The 26,940-nt window shown below is 46.6% G+C and overlaps 2 protein-coding genes across 2 annotated transcripts; both read left to right on the top strand.

The window, feature by feature from the left end:
* The first annotated feature begins 4,525 nt into the window (after positions 1-4,525).
* Positions 4,526-9,655, top strand: taf5l (TAF5-like RNA polymerase II, p300/CBP-associated factor (PCAF)-associated factor). The gene is given in 8 exon segments (XM_076991830.1): positions 4,526-4,670; positions 5,084-5,225; positions 5,419-5,523; positions 5,776-5,969; positions 6,803-6,949; positions 7,259-7,645; positions 7,827-8,489; positions 8,491-9,655. Coding segments are annotated over 7 exon segments (1,779 nt in total). The 5' UTR covers positions 4,526-4,670; positions 5,084-5,086; the 3' UTR covers positions 8,635-9,655.
* Positions 9,656-10,003: 348 nt separating this feature from the next.
* Positions 10,004-25,932, top strand: capn9 (calpain 9). Its single transcript, XM_076991826.1, has 20 exons — positions 10,004-10,332; positions 16,052-16,121; positions 16,598-16,716; positions 17,512-17,645; positions 19,976-20,144; positions 20,403-20,486; positions 20,642-20,727; positions 20,963-21,040; positions 21,418-21,578; positions 22,128-22,282; positions 22,409-22,617; positions 22,892-22,928; positions 23,247-23,327; positions 23,511-23,568; positions 23,708-23,772; positions 24,192-24,260; positions 24,580-24,658; positions 24,796-24,912; positions 25,245-25,303; positions 25,468-25,932. Exons 1-20 carry the CDS (start codon positions 10,132-10,134, stop codon positions 25,492-25,494), a joined length of 2,058 nt encoding a protein of 685 aa, XP_076847941.1. The 5' UTR covers positions 10,004-10,131; the 3' UTR covers positions 25,495-25,932.
* Positions 25,933-26,940: the final 1,008 nt, after the last annotated feature.

The following is a 26,940-nucleotide window of genomic DNA, read 5'->3' on the forward strand; positions in this document are numbered from 1 at the left end:
GAAGGGTGATGATGGTGGGTGGAGAGGGGAGAAGGGTGATGATGGTGGGTGGAGAGAGGAGAAGGGTGATGATGGTGGGTGGAGAGAGGAGAAGGGTGATGTTGGTGGGTGGAGAGAGGAGAAGGGTGATGATGGTGGGTGGAGAGAGGAGAAGGGTGATGTTGGTGGGTGGAGAGAGGAGAAGGGTGATGATGGTGGGTGGAGAGAGGAGAAGGGTGATGATGGTGGGTGGAGAGAGGAGAAGGGTGATGATGGTGGGTGGAGAGAGGAGAAGGGTGATGTTGGTGGGTGGAGAGAGGAGAAGGGTGATGTTGGTGGGTAGAGAGAGGAGAACGGTGATGTTGGTGGGTGGAGAGAGGAGAAGGGTGATGATGGTGGGTGGAGAGAGGAGAAGGGTGATGATGGTGGGTGGAGAGAGGAGAAGGGTGATGATGGTGGGTGGAGAGAGGAGAAGGGTGATGATGGTGGGTGGAGAGAGGAGAAGGGTGATGATGGTGGGTGGAGAGAGGAGAAGGGTGATGATGGTGGGTGGAGAGAGGAGAAGGGTGATGATGGTGGGTGGAGAGAGGAGAAGGGTGATGTTGGTGGGTGGAGAGAGGAGAAGGGTGATGTTGGTGGGTAGAGAGAGGAGAACGGTGATGTTGGTGGGTGGAGAGAGGAGAAGGGTGATGTTGGTGGGTGGAGAGGGTGTAGAGAGGAGAAGGGTGATGATGGTGGGTGGAGAGAGGAGAAGGGTGATGTTGGTGGGTGGAGAGAGGAGAAGGGTGATGATGGTGGGTGGAGAGAGGAGAAGGGTGATGTTGGTGGGTGGAGAGGGTGGAGAGAGGAGAAGGGTGATGATGGTGGGTGGAGAGAGGAGAAGGGTGATGATGGTGGGTGGAGAGAGGAGAAGAGTGATAAGGAACCATCTGCGTCTGGGCAGGAGAAGCAGAGAGAATGAGCAGCAGAATAGTGGTGAGGCCAGAAGAACCATAGAAAGTAAGCAAGTAAAGTAACCTGCTTATCTGCATCCAAACAGTTCGAACAACGGCGCCTGTTGGTGAATATCAGTTATTACAACCTAAAAGAGTCACGCCCAAAAGGCACAGAAGAGTTTACCTATATTTACCGCGTGCAAAACCAGAGATAATACGGCAGATGGAAAGTTGACCTAAGACCTTTGTTGACCTCAACAAAGAGATTCTTGTTTTTTTGTATGTTCTTTACTGCAAAATGACTAAGCAACATGCTATATGCCCAATTATTTTGATTTGTTTCTAAACTCAAATGTTCATAAGACATGAACGTGATGAGTGCAAAGAGCCTATTTACGGCTTCTGTCGTTTCCACGATAACATGTGTCTGCTGCCTTGTGATCGATCGGTCTGTGACATGCCGCGCCTTACAAAGGCAGAGAGATGAGGACTGAGGCGAAATAACCGGAAATCACCGTCTCGCTCTTCCAATCTGCGCGTGGCATTCCTCATATGCGTGCGTGTGTGCGCGCGGACGACACTGTCCCACGAGGGGGGGGGGGGGTGTCAATCGCTGCCTGAACACAGCAGCGGCACAGAAGGCGCGTGACCGCCCTAACACGTGCCACTAATGAATGAGTACTTACCGCACGAGTGTTACAGAGCGTGCACTCCCATGAGCCAATGGCTCATTTGCCTTGTGATCACTTACGTGCATAATGGCTATCGTGGACACGGAAGCGGACTCTGTTATTCTTCCCCTGGCTGTGTCCCGATGGTGCTTCTGTTTAATTTCATTAGTATATCGACTCAATAATGATATTGTTCCTGTGTAGTGAAAGGAGAGCTGGACGCTCTCTATAGCTGAATACGGCGGGGCGGAACCTGGGGGAAGCCCCTCCCCACGAAGACAACATGTGGAGGCAAAACAGAAAAGTACATCTAATCTAATTATCGCGATTGATCGACGAAGCAGTACAGAAACTGGGCTTTGATCTAGCACAGAAGCAAACACACACACACACACACACACACACACACACACACACACACACACACACACACACACACACACTCGCTGTGGCCCCGATGACCACGTCGCTGCCTGCCTTAGTGACCTTAATGTTGCCTTGGTTATTTACTGGATGACGACTTACAGGATGAAACTCAGCTGACGTGAACTGCATCACGACACACTGCATAATAACTGGAAAGCTCATGAATAACACGGTGACTAATATAGGACTCAAAACACATGAACCCCGATCTCCAACGTTTATATCCACATCCATATTAGGATACTTAGTGTTGTTTTATCAGCGTGACATTATTATTAAGCATTCTTTGGTGTCGTTGTCATATCAGAATGACACACATATATTCATTGTCTGGTGTAACTAGCCCTGTGAGTGCTACCATAGTGACCGGTCCAGACCGGGTCCAGCAGGTATGACAGAAAAGGGCAGAAAAATATGATAGAAAAGGCACCAGACGGTTTCTGTCTTCTGCTTGGGTGTGTCCGAGACGGGCTGACATTTCAAGCAGTTCCCCGGGGTCGAGCTTCTGCGTCTGGGCAGGTAGCCAGGGGCTTTGGTGCTGCTACACTGGCTCCCAGCGTCACGGCAAGCAGAAACCCCAGGCCTGTCTGTCCTACTCATGGAGGATTAGATTCCACCCTGGTGGGAGTTATATGTGGCTACGCTGAACTCCATCTGTCCTGCAGAACCATCTTAAACTGGGAACTTAAATGGATGTACACACACACACACACACACACACTCACACACACACACACACACACACACACACACACACACACACACACACACACACACACACACACATATCCAAAAGCACAGAGAATGAATGCAGGTGTCAGGTGACAATGTGGTCTGACCAACATTTTCAAAGTTGTAGCTTTTTTATTATACATGTCTAAACTCACTCGGGCTAATGAGAAGACCTTCACTAATATACTAATAATCACTAATACAACACAACAGCGCTCAAACAGACATGGAGGAGGTGAGCACTACCACCAACGAATACATGTGTAGTCTAGAAAGTGTAAATACAGCAATATGGATCTGTTTGGACAAGCAATATGCATATAAATGATAGATAAATAGACAGATAAATGAATGCTAGTGCATGTCGTGGCAGCTACCAACACGACGAGTGCAAAAAGGGAAAAACCTCCAGAAGGGCGGCGCTCTGCTCATCGGCCACCATGAGCCGCAGTAAACCTGGGGACATTGGAGACTTGCTCACAGGAGCCCGGAGGAAGTGGGAGGAGCCTTGGGAGAGTGGAGGGAGGAGGGGCTGGCTCCCGCCTGTACACAGACGCACATCGACTCAAGAATACAACACTAACAAACATTTTTGTCATTTTCTCAATTTATATATTGCTGATATACCCTGTCAACCCCCCATACCCCTCCCCCCCAAAGCTCACATCCACCCCCCACCCCCAGAGTCGCCCCCTCTCTCCAAGTCAACTCCATGTGTTTTATGGGCAGCACCACTGCTTTCCTTTGCTCCTACACGCTAGCAATGAATCGTGGGGAAAAGACTTCAGAAGCCAAGAATGAAAGTGGAATCCTAACTAACGTCTCAGAGGACTCCGAAAAAATGCAGAGGCATCCACAGCACAGCAGCCGCAGCACCGATCCACCTGTCAATCTCTCGCTCCATCCTTCCCGTGAACTCATGAACAAGAACCCGAAATACTTGAACTCCTCCACTTGAGGCAAGGACTCACCCCTGACCTGTAGAGGGCGCTCCACCCTTGTCCGACTGAGCACCATGGTCTCAGTTTTAGAGGTGCTGATTCTCATCCCGGCCACCTCGCTCTCGGCTGCAAACTGATCCAGCGAGAGCTGTAGGTCCTGGCCCGATGATGCCAAGAGACCACATCATCCACAAAAAGGAGACACAGAATCCTGAGGCCACCAAACCGAGAAATTCTGTCCATAAAAGTTATGAACAGAATCTGTGACAAAGGGATCGCGTCTAAAGACTCGTGGAGACCGTGCGTTTAAGGTGGTTGCTCCAAAACTGGAACACACTTCCTACACATTTAAGATCAGCTGACTCTGTGGATACTTTTAAAAAACAGCTAAAGACTTTCCTTTTTACGCAGGCGTTTAGTTAGTAGTGAGGTTGCAGCCGTTGACCTTGTGCACTGTATTTTCTGGAGTTTTTTTAGTGTGTGCAACTGACAAGTGTGACTATATAAACTTGTCAGTTGCAGACATGTACTTACATGTAGCGTGTAACAGTCACATTATATTTAAACAGTCAGGTTATACACTGACATAAACTGAATAAATGAAGAATATAGGACTATCATAGTTGTCCAGTGTGGTGTGATACATTACTGCTGTTACTGAATGCCTTTTTACTGTTGCTTATTAATAATACAATATTACATGTTAATGCAAAAATAAACTCTAAAAATAAGTATTATTACACAAAGTAAAACAGTAAATGTAGGGTTATTGGTTTTTATAATACGTTTAAGAAACGGAACATTACAACAACGTACCATAGGATAAATGAAACGAGCGTCTTATCGTCGCTGGCTTCACAGTTTGACGGACGTGTGAAGCCATCGACGATCTAGCCGCAACATGAAGCATCAGCTCAGCTGTGAAAACTCTCATTTACTTTAATTTGACTTCTTAAACTTTTGCCTCGAGGGGAGAAAGATATGCAGTGAGTATAAAGATATCTGGACGACGTGGTGTGGTTTTATAACGATGGGTACTAAAGTATCCCAAGCAGGCGCTTAGCTAGGGCGCTAATCCGAGCTGTGTTGAAGCTGCCGCGGCCTGGTTGGACTGGCGGGGTTGGGGAACATTTATCAGAGACATTCACACACACATACACGGCTTCAGGGATCATACCGCGGTTTGCATGATCTAAATTGTTCTGTTCGTTTTTCTGGCTCGCTCGTGTCCGGTTCTGGCGCTTTGGGACAACCGGAGAAGTAACGTAAGTGTTCCGTAGCGCCGCCGATTAGGGGCAATTAACTGAAGGTCTGTCTTAGTTCACAGTGAGGAGAGTTTCACGTCGAGGTTGCGGTTCGTCCGGGGCTCGGTTCGTTAATGGTGATTGTCCCGGAACAGGTGATGAAACGGGGCCGGGCGGAGCAGATTCAGTACGCGGTGACGCAGTACCTGAAGCGGCGCCAGTATGTGGACATGGAGGGCTCGCTCAAAGGGGCCAAGCTGACCCAGACTGCAGAGGAGATGGCGGCCAATCTCACGGGTAAGATTGTACAAGTGGTGGTGTAACTAGTGCGCGCACGGGTCATCCGTGTGTGGCCTCGTGGCCAAAGAGTTTTAAGTGCATCAGTACCTCACTGGACTGATGGAAACTCCTTTATTTCATGGTCATTCAGAGGGATCTCTCTCTCTCTCTCTCTCTCTCTCTCTCCCTCTCTCCCTCCCTCCCTCCCCAGTCCAGACAGAGTCCAGCTGTGCTAATGTGGTATCAGCGGCTCCCTGCCAGTCAGACTCCCAGCAGTATGAGTCTCAGTTCTCCAGATTACGCACCTTTTTACTGGGTAAGTACAACACAGACAGAACCTGTCCCGACCGGCAGACTCTTTCGGTTCGGTTCTGAATCTCTAATGCTTGTGTGCCTGACTAAAAGTGCTGCGATATCGGTGCTTTTATATTCTGCGTGTTACAGAATAAAGGCCACCTTGGGTATTGGACTACTGAGCCTCAACATGACACTGCAGGATGTAGTAGTGAAGTGAGGTTTACCTCATTGAGGGTTTCTTCATGTCTGTGTGCCTCCCTCTCTGCATCAGAGGCGGAGACACCGTTGGGCCGGGAGGTGAGCGTGGTGCTGTTTCCTCTCTTCCTCTACCTGCACCTGGACATGGTGCGCTGTGGCCTGAAGGGGGCGGTAGATGCGTTCTACAGCCGATTCCACTCGCTCTTCCAGCAGGACGCCGAGCAGAAGGCCGTCGTCGAGCAGCTCCGCGGAGCGCTCACGCCACAGGTCGGTCTCCATGACGACAGCTACTACTCGCCATCGTAGGACAGTTTCTAATCCAGCAGGTGCTTGCACAAACTATGAAGACAGCCACTGAGTGTTGGTATCAGGATTTTATTTGGAAGAGCTAATCCTCCTACTGGTGAATTGACCCGCCTCTTATTTGCGAGTCTCTTGTTTGCATTGATGGGGTTTTACATGGATTAAGCATTGGTGACTTCTGGTGTACCGTGAGGTCTCTGGGCACAGTGCCATGTCTTCGTCCTGGATGAGCTTTAACTTTTTTAGTTGGTGTGTCTGCCCTACCCATGAGCGCCTCGTGTGGGGACTGAGTGCTGTGAGGTGCTGTTGATATTCGGAGTTGCTGACCCGGGGGGGGGGGGGGGGGGGGGGGGGTGTGGCTTCTATCATCAAACGCAGACTGAAGACCCATCTCTTTGTAAAGCACTTATAAGCACTAATCTACTGAAGCATTGGTATAAATCGTAATTGCACTTTATCTCTGGGAACACTTGCTAATGTAGTCTTGTAGGTTATTTCAGTCTTGCTAGGTAGTGCTCTCTGGGAACACTTGCTAATGTAGTATGTAGTCTTGTAGGTTATTTCAGTCTTGCTAGGTAGTGCTCTATGTCTAATCTTATATTTTGTTGTCTTCTTTCTAGGTATCAGCACTGGCAACTGTTTATGGCAGTGCTTGAGCTCGAGTAGTTTGGACTTAAACCTGTTTATACTAGATAGAGATGCATATTCTGACTAAACACTTAGCACTTTTGTAAGTCGCTCTGGATAAGAGCGTCTGCTAAGTGCCGTAAATGTAAATGTAATGTGTCTCGCTGCAGGATGTGACCTCCAACTCCAAACTGTGTGCCCTGCTGGAGCACAAGTATGTGGTCCACCTGACTGACCACGCCTACAGCTACCTCCTTCGCTATCTGCAGAGCGAGGACAACAGCACCCTCTGCAGGGTGCTCAGCACACACCTACAGGTGCGTTAAAAGCAAAATATGAAGTTGTACTTCAGCATTCGTAGTAGATTGACGTGGTTCTTGCTGCTTGGTCTCAGGGTTGGAGCAGATATTGATGGAATCCACTTCTGTACAGCTAAACATTTGGGGGGGGGGGGGGGGGGGTCCTAAAACCATTAAAAAAATACTGCTGTTTATACTGAATTTGTGAATGAACGTATCCTGAAGTTTTAAGCTGGAATCTTCTTTTACTCACGTATGCTGCTGTACTGCCTCGGATCTCCGAATGTCCGTAATGCCGAAACGCGTGTTTCATCTGTCCTTGCGCAGGTGGAGGTGACCGCCGTGCGCCACACCGACTACCAGCTGTACGGGACGGGGCTCGTGGCGGGTGTGGACGGGGCAGAAGGGGCGGAGCCCGTGGAGGTCCCGGCGGGGCTCCCGCAGAACGAGGCGGCGCTGGAGGCCCTGCAGGACTCCATCAAGCGCGTGCGGGAGGGCCCGCCGTCGCTCACCACCGTCTGCTTCTACGCCTTCCAGGACGCGGAGGGGCTGCTGAACGGCGCCGAGGTGTCGCCCGACAGTCGCATGCTGGCTGCCGCCTTCAACAGCTCCGCCCTCAAGCTGTGGAGTCTCCGCCCCCGGAAGCTGAAGGCGGCGCCGCACACGGTGGACGTGGCCAACGTTCGGCTGGCCTGCGACGTGTTGGAGGAGGAGGTGAGGCCCGTCTTAAGACCCACATCCGAGTCCCACCTTCGTCGTTTCGTTTTCTATCTAGTCGTTTTCTAAAATTTCTTTGTTATATTTTGTGTTCATTTTAAACCGTACTCTAATTTGTAACTTTAATACGTTTTGTCCAAATTTCAATTGATTTATATTGACGCGTATATTTGTCCAGGCGGATGAGGAGGACGACTCGGGCAGCGAGACGAAGACCCTGCGCGGTCACTGTGGGCCGGTGTACCGCGCGGCCTTCCTGACGGACAGCTCGGGCCTGCTGTCGTGCTCGGAGGACTCGACGGTGCGTTACTGGGACCTGCGCACGTTCACCAACACGGCGCTGTTCGCCGGCCACGCCTACCCGGTGTGGGACGTGGCCGTCAGCCCCTGCAGCCTGTACTTCGCCACGGCGTCGCAGGACCGCACGGCGCGCCTTTGGGCTCTGGCCCGCGCCTACCCGCTGCGCATTTACGCCGGACACCTGGCCGACGTGGACTGCGCCTGCTTCCACCCCAACTCCAACTACCTGGCCACGGGCTCGTCCGACAAGACGGTGCGGTTGTGGAGCATCCAGCAGGGGGCGACGGTGCGCCTGTTCACGGGCCACCGCGGGCCCGTGCACGCCCTGGCCTTCTCGCCCAACGGCAGGTACTTGGCGTCGGCGGGCGAAGACCAGCGCGTCAAGCTGTGGGACTTGGCGTCGGGCGGGCTGCTCAAGGACCTCCGTGGCCACGCCCACTCCATCACGGGCCTGTCGTTCAGCCCGGACAGCTCGCTGGTGGCGTCCGCCGCCCTGGACAACTCTGTGCGGGTGTGGGACGTTCGGGGCGGGCACGGGGGCGGGGGCGGGGGCGGCGGCCGACGGCTCCAGTGCCGAGCTGGTGGGGATGTTCTCCGGAGACACGGGCAGTGTGCTCAACGTGCAGTTCATGGCCTGCAACCTGCTCCTGGTGACTGGCACAGCGCCGGAGAAACAGGAGCAGTGACTGTATGTGTGAGTGTGTGTGTGAGGGTGGTCCATATTTAACTTCAGATTTTGCATCTTTAAGCCCCAATAAACAGTCTCGGATCGGATTGTTGGTCAGAACTCTGACCTTATGACATGTATGTTCAGAACAGTTTGTGTGACTGGATTGTCACAGCCGTACTTGATTTTTATACAAGTGGGCTTGTAGTTTGCAGACGATCGTTGCCTGTATTGTTGGAGAATATCTGTTGTATTGTAGACAGCCTGGTGTTTCCTATCCGTGTTTAGAGATGCGTTCTATCGCTCTATTCTTCATGGTGAGATCCTGAGCGATAGAACGATAAAGATGCTAAAGGTGCTAAACGTCCACAGGGGTCACGACCTCTGGCTGCAGCGTTTCTGCTCTGAGCCACGCTGCCTCCAGCTCGGCGACCGGCTGCTGTGAATCTCTGTTCAGTCAGAGATCAGAGTTCCCACGTGGCCCTACAGAGAGCAACGCACCAGCCTGAACGTTTAACAAAAACAAAAAAGCGCCAGATGTTGCCAAAACAGAACAACTAGAAGGAGGATGAAGTCTGCTGGCCTACAGCAGTTCCGGTTCTTCCACACACTGTGGGTTTATGTTCTAGCTGCTGGACTGCATGCCTCACATTTTTGTCATTGTTTCAGTCACGGTGAGAGGGCGGAGCCTGGAGGAATGGGCGTGGGGTATGGGGCGGGGCTTAAGAACATGTAAAACAGGTGGCTGCTTAATTCCTCTGGGACTGATTCTAACACCGGCTGTATCTGAGAAGGGCCCCATTGATTACTCGGTGCTGAAGAGTGTGTGTGTGTGTGTGTGTGTGTGTGTGTGTGTGTGTGTGTGTGTGTGTGTGTGTGTGTGTGTGTGTGATTGGCATTGTTATGAGCAAATATTTCCTATCTTGTCTGCAGGCATGCTAAAAATAGAGATATTAAACTTTGTACTCTTTCATATTTACCTGCAGAACTTCAGTGTTTGTATTGTGGTTAAAGCTGTAAATATATTTTGTTATATGTGATGTATTTGTCTGTTGACTTATTTGGGGGCGGAGGGTGTGTGTGTGTGTGTGTGAACGGTTTTAGTCTAGACATTTGTCCTGTAAGTGGTTGATGATGGGATAGGCAGGTCCTTCCTCATCATCTCCACTCCTTTTGTAGAGGTTTCGTTAGCTGTTCTTCTTAGGAAGATGGTGAAGTATTTACAGTCATTGTCACCTCGTGAGCATTTGCCAAGGTGTTGGCTGGGAATGCCTTCCATCCATACGCTGACCAATCAGAGTGCCCGACTGGCTCTCGGGGAGAAAGGTGTGGCGACTTTCGCCTGGGAGGCCAAACCTGTTTCCCTTTCTGAGGTGGGAAGAACCTGCCCATCCTGTCCACACACACACACACCTCTGCTCCGTGAGTGCAAACGGCAGAGCCAGTCAGCCCAGACGCACGTCCCTTGAACCCATCGTCACGTCGCTGTCTCGGTGAGTGAGCGGTTCGTGCCAGCATGCCTTCCAGTTCCACGCTGTCCGGCGGGCCCGGCGTCCGGGCGGAGAACACGCAGGCGGACGGCAGGTCTTACGAGCAGCTGCGGCAGGACTGCCTCCAGAGCAGGAAGCTCTTCGAGGATACCGACTTTCCCGCCTGCGACTCCTCGCTCTTCTACAGCCAGAGTGTGCCCATCAACTTCGAATGGAAGAGGCCCGGGGTAGGTACCGACCCAGAAGGGGCCCCGAGACCCAGCCAGGGCCCCCGGAGCAGTTTTGATGGGGGATTTGAAGCAAGCGTGGATGCTGGCCCTTCTGGCTTATTGGCGTAGGGCTGTCTGATGTTAAAAGGTCTGATGCAGCCTGTGCAGTGATGTCAGGAATTAGATGATGTGGACCGTACTCAAACTGACGACACTGTATGACTGATAAACCAGGACTGTAAGTGGTGTGTTAGTGGTGGGTCACAGGGCTCTTAACTAGTGTGTTAGTAGTGGGTTATTAAAGCATGCCGGTGCTTTTTTTGTTCAATGAGAAGATCTTCCACCAGCCTGGTCACTGAACCAGCACGACTCTTCTGAACATCCGTAGTCTCTCATGTTCCTCTGGGCAAGAGTGTCTGCTACACACTGTAGGTGTAGGTCTCTAATTCACTAACCTAATAACCGTCTGAATGAACCTGTCTGTCTTAGGCCTTAGGTGGGTGGATGCCTAGGTGTGTGTTTAGGTGTAGTTGGTGTAGATGTAGGTAACCTACCTATCTCAAGCCTCGAGTGTGTGTCATCTTCCACACTAGTCAGTGTGCTGTTCAATTCTGTAGATGTAGGTTAAATAAAACAAAAGGAAATATACGAATTCCACCTGTCACTACATCAGCAGGTTGGTGGGGGTTATTTGCCCTAGAACAAGTTTCTCTGGTTTGCTGAGCCAGTCAAAGGGTTCAAAGGTGAAGTAGCAAAAATGTATTATGTACAGTTGTGATCAAATTTATTCAACCCCCACTGAAATAAAGTGTTTTGGCCAGTTTGACATTGATTTTGATCATTTCAGTCATCTTATTTACAATTATATCAAAGAGGCACTTATAAATTAGACAAACATAACATAATATTTATGATGGAATAACCACAAATGTCTTTACTGTGCTCACATCATTATCAGTTTTATTCAACCCCCTAGTGACATTATTTTTTAGTACTTAGTACAACATCCTTTTCCAGTTATGACAGCTTTCAAGCGTGAAGCATAACTTGACACAAGTGTCTTGCAGCGACCTATGGGTATCTTAGCCCATTCTTCATGGGCAAAAGCCTCCAGTTCAGTCACATTCTTAGGCTTGCGCACTGCAACTGCCTTCTTTAGGTCCCACCAGAGGTTCTCAATTGGATTTAAGTCTGGTGATTGCGATGGCCACTCTAGAATGTTCCAGCCTTTCATGTTCAACCATGCTCTAGTGGACTTGGATGTGTGCTTCGGATCATTGTCCTGTTGGAAGGTCCAACGTCTCCCAAGCCGCAGGTTTGTGACTGACTCCATCACATTTTCCTCCAAGATCTCCTGGTACTGAAGGGAATTCATGGTACCCTGCACACGTTGAAGCTTTCCTGTACCATTAGAAGCAAAACAGCCCCAAAGCATAATTGACCCCCTGCCGTGCTTCACAGTAGACAAGGTGTTCTTTTGTTCATAAGCCTGGTTCTTCCTCCTCCAAACATAGCACTGGTCCATTGGCCCAAACAGTTCTAATTTAGTTTCATCTGACCACAGTACACTGTTCCAAAACCTTTGTGGCTTGTCCACATGACTTTTGGCATACTGCAGTCGACTTTTCTTGTTCTTTGGAGTCAGCAAGGGGGTGCGTCTGGGCGTTCTGGCATGGAGGTCTTCGTTATGCAGTGCGCGCCTTATTGTCTGAGCTGAAACTTCAGTGCCCACATCTGACAGGTCTTTTTTCAGTTCCTTAGCAGTCACGCGGGGATTTTTCTCCACATTACGCTTCAGGTAGCGCACAGCAGTCGCGGTCAGGATCTTCTTTCTGCCACGACCAGGTAACGTTTCCACTGTGCCCTTTAACTTGAACTTGCGAATGATACTTCCGATAGTGTCTCTTGGAATATTTAACAACTTCGCAATCTTTTTATATCCATTGCCATTCTTGTGAAGAGCAATAACCTCTTCTCTTGTCTTCTGGGACCATTCTCTTGCCTTCACCATGCTTGGAAACACACCAGTAGATGTCTAGAAGGAGCTGAGTATCACAGTCCTTTTAAATCTGCCTAATTGGTGCTTATCATGCTTGATTGCTGCTCGTTGACATCCACAGATGTTTTCAATACCTGATGGAAAACACTGGAATGAACCTCTGTTCTTAGGAGTGGTAGTCGTAAAGGGGTTGAATAATTGTGTCAATGAAGAAATCACAAAAAGGCCATTTAATACTTTATGACAAAAAAAATTGATGCTATCTTAGTTGCATTTAGTTCTTTAACAAGTCCTTGTAAGATTTCATTATGAACACAATTACAAATGTGCACTGAATTCCATAAAACCCTTCGCAGCATTGGGGGTTGAATAAATTTGATCACAACTGTATGTATTAAAGTCCTCTATACAGTCTCAGTTACACACTGCTGAACATTTTAGAACGAGCTGTACACACCCACCATTTGGTGACGGCGTGGTCACTAGATGAACCGTTAAATACCTCGTGGTCCTTCTGAAAGTTGTGGTCACATCACCAGTGTGAGTGCAGCAAATGACCCCAGGTCACACGGTACTATGGTACAACCAAAATATTAGTGGGTAAATATTATTTGTGCTTTTCTGATGAGAAAAGTCCAACTGCATGATGGTGGAGTTGACAGGTGGGCGGATGACCTCTGACCTCTCAGCAGTGTTGAGAGAAGGTGGGGTGGGGTTTGGAGCAGGTGGGGTGGGGTTTGTAAGTGTAAGTGTTTATTTATATAGCACTTTTCCAAGTAGGCCTACAAAGTGCTTTACAACAAATACAAGCATAAAAAATAGAATAAAAAGACCACATAAAACACAACATAAAAACAAATAAAATAAGACATCACAACCACATGCATAAAAAATGCTAGCCATGACCAACCTCAAATGCTACGCCGAACAGGTATGTCTTTAATCTCTTTTTAAACAACTCCTTAGACCCAGCAAGTTTAATGTCTAATGGCAGACCATTCCAAAGTTTCGGGGCACATACAGCAAAAGCACAATCCCCCTTGCGTTTTCTTTTAGTCCTTGGAACTACTAAAAGCCCTTGGTTAGAGGACCTCAGTGACCTAGCATTAGAATAAGGAACTAATAGGTCAGAAATATATAATGGTCCATCCCCATGTAAGGCTTGGTATGTTAAAACCAGAAACTTAAAATCTGCACTTTGGGCAACAGGCAGCCAATGCAGTGAAGCCAAAACAGGTGAGATATGCTCTCTACTTTTGGCACCAGTAAGCACTCGAGCTGCTGCATTCTGGCATTCTTAGCTCCTTGACTAAGACACGTAAATAAGGCATTACAGTAATCAAGGCGTGATGATACGAAAGCATGAATAATTCTTTCTGTATCTTGGAACGAAAGCATTTTCCTAATGTTTGCTATATTTCTCAATTGAAAGTAGCAGCTCTGAACCAGCTTCCTTATATGCACTGAAAACTTTAACTCAGAGTCAAAAATTACTCCCAAATTCCTTGGATAAGAATTTATCCGTAAAGCCAGTGGGCCAATTTCCTTCTTTACGTCCCCAATCACTGTTGGAGAGCCAAAAATCAAGACTTCTGTTTTTCCTTCATTTAACTTGAGGAAATTACAGGCCATCCAATCTCTGAATTGGATGAAACTCTGAATGCAATCAGTTAGACTCCTCAATCTACTGAAATCATCTCTTTTAAAAGATAAATAGAGCTGTATATCATCAGCATAAAAATGATAAGAAACATTAAAATGGCTTATCAAATTTCCCAAAGGAAGCATATATAATAAAAATAAAATAGGACCAAGCACTGATCCCTGTGGAACTCCACAGGAAATAGCAGCACAAGAGGACAGACTGTCACCAACAGACACCATCATATTTGATAAATATGATACAAAACATTCCAACGCAGTCCCTGATATTCCCACCCATTTTTGCAGCCTATCTATTAAAACACTATGTTCTACAGTGTCGAAGGCTGCACTAATATCCAATAACACTAAAACAGACACATCTCCAGCATCAGCATTCATCAGGATATAATTTAAAATCCTCACCAGGGCTGTCTCTGTACTATGTTTAGATCTAAAACCTGACTGGAACTTCTCAAAAATACCCTTCTCTTCTAGAGTAGCCAAAACTGTTTAGCAACCACTTTCTCCAGTAGTTTTGAGACAAAATGTAACTTTGAGATTGGTCTATAATTTACACAGTCTGTAGTATCAAGACCCGGTTTTTTAAGAATAGGCTGCACCATCGCTAGCTTAAAACAGTCTGGGACACAGCCTGATCCAAGAGACAAATTGATAATTGACTGAATGTGAATGCCCACCGAGTCAAAGACCTATTTTAAGAATTTTGCAGGGAGAATATCACCAGAAGAAGTAGACGAGTGCAGGCCATGCATAACCTTTTTTAGTTCCTCAAGAGAAATAGGAGAAAACTGCTCTAAAACTACAGGTACAGCCACCTGAGGAACCACTGTAATAGGTATAGAGGGAAGCGGAATATTACCTCTAATATCCCTAACGTTATCTACAAAAAAACTTTAAAACGTTTCCACATCAATCCTAGAGCTCATCGCATTCAGGCCAACCCCATTTACAAACAAATCAATAGTAGAAAACAAAAATCTAGGGTTATGCACATTTGCAGTTATTAATTCGTTAAAATATTTAGCTCTTTCGACCCTAACCCTATTATTAAAAATTAACCACATATCTTTTAAATATAAATAATGAACCTGAAGCCGTGACTTCTTCCATTCACGCTCAACTCTCCTACATATTTTCTTTAAATGCTGAATATCCTCATTTATCCATGGAGTTGAATTTACAACAGATTGTAGCCTTGTTTTCACTTGTGCAACCTCATCTAAAACAGTTAAACATGATTTGTTAAACGAGCAAGCCAATCATTTACATCAGTACACATAGACAACTGATCTCTAAACCCAATAAACATATCTGAAAAAGCAGCCACTGAACTGTCATTTAAAAAGCGAGACTGTACATAGTGTTTAGAGCATGCAGCAGTCATAATCAGGGGAACCTTAAAAATAATACACTTGTGGTCTGATACAAACAAGTCCTCCATAGAAAAGGAATGAGGAAACAACCCCAGCGTGAACACCAAATCCAATGTGTGACCCCGATTATGAGTCGGGCCTCCAACATGCTGAACAAAGTTAAAATGATCCATGGTGTTCAGGAATATCTGTCACATATCTATCAGGAGCCGGGACGGTGTTCCACCGGGTGGTGTTTTTGAGTTTGACTGAGAGTCGCTCATTTTGCAAATTAAAACAGCAGAAGACATGTAGACCCCTCCAACACGTCCACCCCCAACATGCCAGTGTAGAAGCCATTGAGAGTGAAAATTGCTCACTTGGGCGTTCCACTGAGGGATGAGTGAGTTTGTGTGTGTGTGTATGTGTGTCTGTCAGAGCTAGTTTGTCACAGGTATTTTTCAGACCAGGGCAGAGCTTGATCAGAACTACAAAAATGTGACCACACCTCACAGAAGCAGCCCGGGTGTCCCTCCCAACCACCCACACACTCCACACTGCACCGTCACACCACACTGCTCAGTCACCCACATTACACACACCTTGCACACACACTGCGCTGCTCAGTCACACGTTGGATCAGCCATGTAGTGTGTGTAACATCACACTACAGTAGCAATGACGATCAAGTAACCTCTGTCTCTACCTCTCTCTCATACAGGATGTTTGCAAAGACCCCAAGTTCATCGTCGGTGGGGCTGATCGAACGGACATCTGTCAGGGGGAGCTAGGTGAGAGGTCAACACTTTGGTCTGATCCATATTGTGTCAGCAGTGTGTCTGATCCGCAGTGTGTCTGATCCGTAGTGAGACTCAGATAGGTCTCCCAGCACTCCCAGTCTGCTCACTCCACTTCTGTGGAATGTTGCTCCCATGGTCCAGGTGTGCTGGCGGAGATTCAGGGGAGGCCCATACTGGAGATCCCTGGGGTCAGGGGTCAGGGGTCAACGGGGTGGGGAGACAGACACTGCTGGAGGCTACAGAGCACAGAGCTGCACCCTTACATTCCTGCAACATAACAATCGCAGCTCCAACACTGTGCATTCAGCACGAAAACACACACACACATACACACACACACACACACACATCCGCCCAGCTGGGCTCAGACACCGCTAGTCTTGCTGTTTTCACTGTAGAGGAAATAATGTCCAGTCATCTGTCTAAGTGAGATCTGTGGTCCCTAATGAGGTCCTTCCTGCTTACAGGAGACTGCTGGTTGCTAGCGGCAATCGCCTCCCTCACCTTGCACAAGGACCTGCTGGCGAGGGTGGTGCCCCTAGACCAGACCTTTGACCGTGGCTACGCTGGCATCTTTCACTTCCAGGTGAAGACACACACACACACACACACACCTTTAAAGTGAATGATTTAGGTGTTGGTATGCTCTTATGTTGCTTTTCCCAGATGTTATGAGTGAGATCTTCAGTGCTAAACTTTGAACACTGACCTTTGACCCTTTGAGTCCCTCATGGTGCAATTGCAGAAAATCAGTTCTGCATAGACTCTAAAACCAAGCAGTTGTCAACAAATATAAATCAAGTATACTGCATTAAAAACAGATTGTTTTGTTGTGGGGTTTGAGGTAGTGAATTTGATTAGTGTTTTTAATAAACATGGAGGTAAAGGCAGCTGGACTAACAGCTCGTCTTGGAGTCCAAACACAGCTCGTCTTGATTTACAAACACAGAGAGTCTTGATTTACAAACACAGAGAGTCTTGATTTACCAACATAGTGTCTTGATTTTACAAAGAGTCTTAATTTACCAACACAGAGAATCTTGGTTTACCCATGTAGAGAGTGCCAGCTCGCCAGCTCTGCGGTTTGAGCCGCTAAACGAAACAATGGGCTGGTATTTATCTGGCTGCCTGCCAGTTTGGAGTCGTTTCAGAGGGACACGTTCAACATGAAACTGCTGCTACGGAGCCCTGTGTATGAATCACGTGCTGGGTGGGGAAGATACACACTGCTGAATAAGTGAATGAAGAATTAGGCAGCGAGTTATTTTTTCCTGTAGCATTCATTGAACTAAAAGCTCATTTGCTGTGTGTGTGTGTGTGTGTGTGTGTGTGTGTGTGTGTGTGTGTGTGTGTGTGTGTGTGTGTGTGTGTGTGTGTGAAGTTCTGGCAGCATAACCGCTGGCTGGATGTGGTTGTAGATGATCGGTTGCCTTGTGTGAGGAACAAGCTGGTGTTCCTCCATTCTGCTGAAAACAATGAATTCTGGAGCGCACTGCTGGAGAAGGCCTACGCCAAGTATACACACACACACACACACACATATATACACACATATATATATATATACACACACACACACACTCACCTACACACACACATATATACACACACATATATATATATATACACACACACACACATACACACTCACATGTATACACACACACACGCGCACACACATATATACACACACTCACATGTACACACACACGCACACACATATATACACACACTCACATGTACACACAAACGCACACACACACTCTCACAAATACACACACACACGCTCGAACAAACACACATACACACACACAAACACACACATGTATGCGTGCACACACATGCACAACACTCACACGTACATTCATAGATTCAGAGACATACATACAGTTGTGGTCAAAAGTTTACATACACTTGTAAAAAACATAATGTTATGGCTGTCTTGAGTTTTCAATAAGTTCTACAACTCTTATTTTTCTGTGATAGAGTGATCGGAACACATACATGTTTGTCACAAAAAACAGTCATAAAATTTGGTTCTTTCATAAATTTATTATGGGTCTGCTGAAAATGTCACCAAATCTGCTGGGTCAAAAATATACATACAGCAACAAAATTTGTCAATTTTGGTGATGTAGCGAGTTGTGTCAATCAAATTAGCTTCATGTCATGGCCTCTTCACTTCTTGTAAGTGATTCTGATTGACTACAGCTGTTGACTTCTCATGAGCCCATTTAAATAGGGCTCATTTGACCCAGTGACTCAGCTACAAAAGCTACAATGGGAAAGTCAAAGGAACTCAGTGTGGATCTGAAAAAGCGAATTATTGTCAGGGAAGTCACTTGGAGCCATTTCAAAGCAGCTACAGGTCCCAAGAGCAACTGTGCAGACAATTATATGCAAGTACAAAGTGCATGGAACAGTTGTGTCACTGCCACGATCAGGAAGAAAACGCAAGCTATCACATGCTGCCGAGAGGAGATTGGTCAGGATGGTCAAGAGTCAACCAAGAATCACCAAGAAGCAGGTCTGCAAGGATTTGGAAGCTGATGGAACACAGGTGTCAGTCTCCACAGTCAAGCGTGTTTTACATCGCCATGGACTGAGAGGCTGCCGTGCAAGAAAGAAGCCCTTGCTCCAGAAAAGGTACCTTAAGACTCGGCTGAAGTTTGCTGCTGATCACATGGACAAAGATAAAACCTTCTGGAGGAAAGTTCTCTGGTCAGACGAAACAAAAATTGAGCTGTTTGGCCACAACACCCAGCAATATGTTTGGAGGAGAAAAGGTGAGGCCTTTAATCCCAGGAACACCATGCCTACTGTCAAGCATGGTGGTGGTAGTATTATGCTCTGGGGATGTTTTGCTGCCAGTGGAACTGGTTCTTTGCAGAAAGTAAATGGGATAATGAAGAAGGAGGATTACCTCCAAATTCTGCAGGAAAACTTAAAACCATCAGCCCGAAGGTTGGGTCTTGGGCGCAGTTGGGTGTTCCAACAAGACAATGACCCAAAACACACATCAAAAGTGGTAAAGGAATGGCTAAACCAGGCTAGAATTAAGGTTTTAGAATGGCCTTCCCAAAGTCCTGACTTAAACCCCATTGAGAACATGTGGACAGTGCTAAAGAAACAGGTTCATGCAAGAAAACCATCACATTTAGCTGAACTGCACCAATTCTGTCAAGAAGAGTGGTCAAACATTCGACCTGAAGCTTGCCAGGAGCTTGTGGATGGCTACCAAAAGCGCCTAGTTGCCGTGAAAATGGCCAAGGGACATGTAACCAAATACTAATGTTGCTGTATGTATATTTTTGACCCAGCAGATTTGGTGACATTTTCAGCAGACCCATAATAAATTTATGAAAGAACCAAATTTTATGACTGTTTTTTGTGACAAACATGTATGTGTTCCGATCACTCTATCACAGAAAAATAAGAGTTGTAGAACTTATTGAAAACTCAAGACAGCCATAACATTATGTTTTTTACAAGTGTATGTAAACTTTTGACCACAACTGTATATTCATACACACATGCGCACATTCACATACATGTGGGCGTGCACATACACACACATACTCACAGACATAGATACATTCATACACACACACATGTACGCATGTGCTCACGTACCACAATAATGGCCCTCACACCTGCTCTGTGTGACCAAATACTACAATACAGTTCTAAACATAAATATAATGATTGTGTTGCTATGGACACTAAAACGTTTGGACTCATTTACAGACCTGAAGCATTTGTGGTTTGGGTAAATGAAAGGTGTGTTTTGAGGTTTGTTTTGAGGTGTGTGTGTGTGTGTGTGTGTGTGTGTGTGTGTGTGGCAGGCTGAATGGTAGTTATGAGGCTCTGAAGGGGGGCAGCACTTTGGAGGCCCTGGAGGACTTCAGCGGGGGCGTTGGCGAGACATTTGAGACCAAGGCCGCGCCCTCTGACCTCTACAGCATTATGAGGAAGGCCTTGGACAGAGGCTCCATGATGGGCTGCTCCATAGACGTAAGGCTTCCTTTAATTTAAAGAAATAAAACATCCTCACAGAACTGGCACTTTGTGTTTATGGGTTAGAATTTCTGACCTGACCGGAATTCTGCAAGATGTGGTAGAAACTAATAGAAGTAGACAAGCCAAAATAATTGAAAGTGTAAATAAAAGGATATTTAAAAAGGTCAAATGGTTTTTAATTACAGCCTCTCCCTCTCTCTCTCTTTCCCTCTCTCCCCACTCTCTCCCTCTCTACCTCTCTCTCCCCCCCAGATCACCAGCTCAGCAGAGTCTGAAGCTCAGACCTCGACGGGCCTGGTTAAAGGACACGCCTACTCTATTACCGGCCTAGAAGAGGTTACTGTCTATCAATGTCATCACTCCGAGTTGTGCTGGTCGCGTCCCATAACTTTACATTGAAATTAACTTAAATCCTGCCGAGTCAACCATGCAACAAAGATTTCATGAATCTTCTCGATCAAGTTTCTCTCTCTCTTTCTGTTGTTCTACAGGTGAACTACAGAGGGAGAAACGTCAGGCTGGTACGTGTCAGAAACCCCTGGGGCCAGGTGGAGTGGAACGGCCCCTGGAGTGATAAGTATGTGTCCCCTAATGATGATGTCACTCGAGTTATAAATGTTTGCTGTAATAATGCTTCAACCTAGAGTTATCCTGGATGTACTGGTCTCAGGAAATAATACCATGGTCAGCAGAATTACTGGACCAGAGTTGAACTTGCACTGGGCCTCCTGATGTAGAGCGTCCTCCTGATGTAGAGCGTCCTCCTGACGTAGAGCGTCCTCCTGACATAGGTGTCTTCTTGTTTTGTGCAGTTCCAGAGAGTGGAGCTACGTTGACAAAGCAGTCAAGACCAGACTGCTGGAAAACGCAGCTGAAGACGGAGAGTTCTGGTAAGAGACTTTGTTGAAGAGACAGTGTTTAATCCACTGTTAGCTCCTCCCCTCATGGCTAATGACAATCTACCATTAGCTCCTCCCCTCATGGCTAATGATGATCTACCACTAGCTCCTCCCCTCATGGCTAACGATAATCTACCATTAGCTCCTCCCCTCATGGCTAACGATGATCTACCACTAGCTCCTCCCCTCATGGCTAATGACGATCTACCACTAGCTCCTCCCCTCATGGCTAACGACGATCTACCACTAGCTCCTCCCCTCATGGCTAACGATGATCTACCACTAGCTCCTCCCCTCATGGCTAATGACGATCCACTCTTGGCTCCTCCCATGACAAACCAACATGTGGCGCTCCACCTGTGTTACAGGATGGAGTTCGATGACTTCAAGTCGAACTACGACCGGGTGGAGATCTGCAACCTGACTCCAGACTCGCTCACCGACGACACCAAGAAGAAATGGGCCACCAACACACTGGAGGGGAACTGGATCCGCGGCGCCACTGCTGGCGGCTGTCGGAACTTCATCGGTCAGAGCACTTTATTATAGACAGTGATTTTACTGACTGCTTAGAAGCCTGAGGGCCCTGGTACAGTAACTGAGGGCCCTGGTACAGTAACTGAGGGTCCTGGTACAGTAACTGAGGGCCCTGGTACAGTAACTGAGGGCCCTGGTACAGTATCTGAGGGCCCTGGTACAGTATCTGAGGGCCCTGGTACAGTAACTGAGGGTCCTGGTACAGTAACTGAGGGCCCTGGTACATTAACTGAGGGTCCTGGTACAGTATCTGAGGGCCCTGGTACAGTAACTGAGGGCCCTGGTACAGTAACGGAGGGCCCTGGTACAGTAACGGAGGGCCCTGGTACAGTAACGGAGGGCCCTGGTACAGTAACTGAGGGCCCTGGTACAGTAACTGAGGGTCCTTGCCTTTCCACAGTTATGTTGTATTCAGCTGTGGATCTTTAGGAAGCCCTAAACTGCTGTGTTAAGCACACAAACGCACGCACACATTTGTATAGTAGAGCCCTAACAAGCCTCAAGTAATAGAACTGCTTCAGAAACATGTGTTTTCTCACAGACACGTTCTGGACGAACCCTCAGTTCAAGCTGCGTCTGGACGACGTCGACTCGGACGGTCAGTGCAGCTTCATCGTGGCCCTCATGCAGAAGAACAGGCGTAGACTCCGCAAAGAAGGCCTGGACCTGGAGACCATCGGATTCGCCATCTACGAGGTGAGCGAGAGAGACAGAGAGAGGAAGTGAAAATGGAGGGGACAAGTGAGGAATAAAGGAATAAAAGAAAGTGTTCTTAAGTTGGACGAGCTCTGTAAGGAGACCCTTGTGCCCTGTCACCTCCAGGCCCCTCAAGACGAGGACCACCTGAGTAAGGACTACTTCCGCTTCAACCCGTCCAAGGCCCGCAGCCGCACGTACATCAACGTGCGGGAGGTGTCCGAGCGCTTCTCCCTGCCGCCGGGCAACTACCTGCTGGTCCCCACCACCTTCCAGCCCCACCGCGAGGCTGACTTCCTGGTCCGCATCTTCTCCGAGACCAAAATGGGCGCAATGTACGCATCCCTCCCTCTCTCTCTCTCTCCCTTTCATATATTTCCTACTCTTTCCTTTCTCAGTTATATACCTAACCCATTATCATGCACCATTGTTCTCAAACAGTAGGCAATAAAAAGTCATGAAGTAGTATTTTACTTATTTCTTCATTCGTTTTTTTGATTTTCAACACTGAGCTGTTGAGCATAGATTAATCACGTCCAGGTGTTGTCCTGGGCGTCTTACACATGTCCTCTGAGTTTCCACTGCTAATGAAGTGTTGTGTGTGTTTAGAGAGATGGGGACCACCGTCATCGCTGACCTGCCTGAAGTGAGTGCCGTCCCTCCCACCTGCTCTAAGAGTCCCCATATTGGTCCTCTTATCAGTCCCCATATTGGTCCTCTTATCAGTCCCCATATTGGTCCCCTTATCAGTCCCCATATCAGTCTGCTAATCAGTGTTTTGTGTGGGTGTTTTGCAGTGTTATTGTTGTTATAGTGTTATAAGTCACCAGTGTAAACAGATTTCTACAGTTTGTTTATATTCTGTTCAATTTATTTTGTTGGATGTTTGTTGGGCAAAGGAAATATTTATGCTGACTTGAATGAGATGACTGTGTGTGTGTGTGTGTGTCACTGACCCTCTCAGCTACCAATTCCCACCCAACCAGAGAATGAGACGCCTGAGGAAAAGGGCCTGCGGAAGCTGTTTGAGCAGGTGGCAGGATCGGTGAGTTCTGGTGTAATTACAATGTATTGAGAAATGTTATCAGGTGTAAACAATATAACACACACACACACTACTGCCGTCAGAGCTGGGCTGTAGAACCCCTTTACCCTTCACTGCAGTTAAGGAAGTGCATGTGAAGCTCCTGCCCCTGAACTTTGGTCCTCCTGGGCTATGTGTTTACAGGACCAGGCGATCAGCGCCTTCGAGCTGAAGGATCTCCTCAACGGCGTCCTGAGCAGGAGTTAGTTCACCTTTTATGAAATTACTGCCCTGCATGTCTGGCAACTGCAACCTGGGTTTCCATGTGGCGTTTTGGCCTTTTCCACACTACTGGTTAAGGGTTCACATGTGATTCTGAAGGTTTGATCCTTTTGCTTCAGGGAAGGAGATCAAGTTTGACGGTGTGACCCTCAACACCTGCCACAGCATCATCAACTTGATGGATGTATCCTTCTACAGTGGCGTGACCTTGATTCCATGCACGTGACCTCAGCTCTGTGCACGTGACCTCGCTCACTCGATCTAGTGCTGATGTCCACTTACTTTTGCAGCATTTAGCAGTTTAATTTAGTTGTCTCCAATTTAGTTGTATCCATTGTCCCACTGCCACTAGGTCACAGACTAGGGACCCTGCAGGGAAATGAACACGGAGAACAAAGACACTGTTGGATATTCATATATTTAAATGTGTTTTTGTTTGTTTGTTTTCTTTTCTGATAATGTTACCCTGGTACAGTCAAAATAAATAAATATCTCTGATTTAGAAACATTAGAAGCTGAAGTTGAAATAGGTTGTAACTAACTGGGTATTAGTTCTATGAGCTTGTCTTGGCTTTGCTTTTTTGTCCTTAACCTTTTGTGCAGACGGATGGCTCAGGCATGATAGAGTTTCAGGAGTTTAAAATCTTCTGGGAAAGGCTGAAGAAATGGATGGTAAACATAGTCTTCACTTAGATGTTGTTTTCATCTCACATCTCTTTATTTATTTGTAAAAAGTAAATACTTTAAGAACTGTCAGATCATCATTGGGCCTGGTCTTGGGTCTTGCTTCCCTACAGATCTTTGACATGTGGTCACTCACTGTGTTGTCATGCAGTCACTAACTGTTGTCATGTGGTCACTAACTGTGTTGTCATGCGGTCACACCCATTGTGTTGTCATGCAGTCACTAACTGTTGTCATGTGGTCACTAACTGTGTTGTCATGCGGTCACACCCATTGTGTTGTCATGCGGTCACTCACTGTGTTGCAGATGCTGTTCCTCTCCTTCGACACAGACCGTAACGGCTGCATGTCTTCTTATGAGCTCCGTCTTGCACTGAAAGCAGCAGGTGGAAAACACACACACACGTGCACACACACACACACACACACACACAGACAATCAAAACAACATATAGGCTGGTGCATATATGTAACATATCTGAAGCTGGTGCAGCTTTATGAACTGTCCTGTGTGTTTTTAAAGGGATGCAGTTGAACAATAAACTACTTCAGCTGTTGGCGCTGAGATTTGGAGACAAGAACTACGAAATTGACTTTGACGATTACCTTACGCTGATCGTGCGTCTGGAGAACATGTTCCGTTAGTATCCTGAAACACCACAGATCACACATGCGATCACACGTTGGGTCAGCAGAGCAACTGCATTGGGATAAATGCACCTACCACATAGCTGAACTTCCAGCACTCCTAGTTCTGGAGTTCTTCTCCTAGTTCTTGATAGTGAATATCTTATCATCTTACTATCAAGTTCAACCAAACATGTTGACCTGTTGACCCAATGCTGGTGCCTTCCAGGGCATTTGATTGGAGGACTGAGAAAACGGACCTCCCTGTGCATTCTAGAATGTTCTAGACTACAGTTCAGTGTGATGTTTAAACAAATATAACTTGTTACATTCCATTTTTTACAGGGGTTTTCCAAGCCTTTGACAAATATAACAGAGGAGAAATCTCTTTGAACTTTCAACAAGTATGTGGTGACATTACATTTATCCTAATAAATATTTTATATATATATATATATATATATATATATATATATATATATATATATATATATATATATATATATATTTTAAATAGCTTGAATAAATTTATATTTTTAAATTGCTTGAACTTTGTCCTTTTTAACAGTTTCTCCTCTTGTCCATGAATATCTGAAGATGATGGTAAACTACAGAAGAAATATCCAGCCATCAAATCAATGCTCTGCTATGCTGTGCCACGGTTAATTGAATGGTGCTAAAATGTAACCACTGTATGATTTCTCTATGATGCAGTAGTTCCCCACAACACCCAAGGATTTACCTTAAGCCAAGGCCATAATGTAGTATAAATGAATTCAGTTACTGTGGAATTCAGTTCAAGACTAGTCTCCTGAAGCTCTGTACATGCCCAGAAGACTGACTTTTCTGTGTTTTCATCTGATCTACTTGAGGGCTGATTTAGTCTTTCCTTTAGCCCTGCTTTGATTCATTATTTCCCATATTTGAGTTGGCACATTGAGAATAATATGAAATGCTTCTGTTTCCTCAGAGTTGATCTTCATAAACCTAATACTGATTGTAACTCAAGTTGAAATAAACTGACTAACTCAAATCCACTACATTCCTGGAATTATCACCCTACCTCGTCTCTGTAATAAGCAGGCATGCACTATTGAGTTTACGCCTGGCATCAATTTGTCTTCAATCGACTCGTGCTGCCTGATCTGCACACTCCACCTGATTTAGCCTGTATGTCAGGGGTGTCAAACTCATTTTGGTCTGGGGGTCGCATACAACTTAATCGGATCTCAAGGGGGCTCGACCTCTAAACTCATTCCAAAATTGCATGGAACTAACAATATGTCCACATTTTTTCTTTGTATTAGTGCAAAGAAGTAAATTATAAACATCTTTATATGAAATGAATTGTCCTTTTACTAAATATATTATGAATACCTTTTTAAGAAAAGTATATGCAATTTCGAAAACACTTACTCAGTTAAACATTTATTTGTAAGTGCATTATGCATAAAAACTGATCAGTGACATTCCACATCTAGGAAGCAATTCTGAACACATGAACTTTACATTTTTCTTGGAAAATCCAATACACTGTCCACTTTTCTCTTTTTTGACAGACATCTCACTTAACAGGGTGCCAGGGTCAACAGAAAAAGCGGGTAAAGCGATAGATAGGGACAGATAAGGACAGATAGGGACAGATAGGGACAGATAAGGACAGATAAGGACAGGGGCAAAGTATTCATTGGAATTGAAGATGGCGCCGGTGTGTTTGGCTGGCTGTCTAATTTTTTTAACGTTGCTCCTTTTACTGGGTCTTAGTATTACAGATTCAAAGGCTTTGCTGGTGTATGATCGCCAAGCTCTCCTAGATCTTAGGAAAAATGTTGACAAATCACCACGACTAAAAATTCCCAGATCGTTGACATTTTTCCTAAGATCTAGGATAGCAAAATTATTCTGGCCCAGATCTGGCCCACATTGCCCATTTTCATCTGGCCCACTTGCCACCTTGATGGACGGCCCTTGGTCGGACCACTCCCGGTTGCCAGATTTGGGCCACGTCAGCCAAAAGAGAAGCACACATTTGGGCCAAATG

This window comes from Brachyhypopomus gauderio, unplaced genomic scaffold (genome assembly GCF_052324685.1).
Source record: "Brachyhypopomus gauderio isolate BG-103 unplaced genomic scaffold, BGAUD_0.2 sc86, whole genome shotgun sequence".
Lineage (NCBI taxonomy): Eukaryota > Metazoa > Chordata > Actinopteri > Gymnotiformes > Hypopomidae > Brachyhypopomus > Brachyhypopomus gauderio.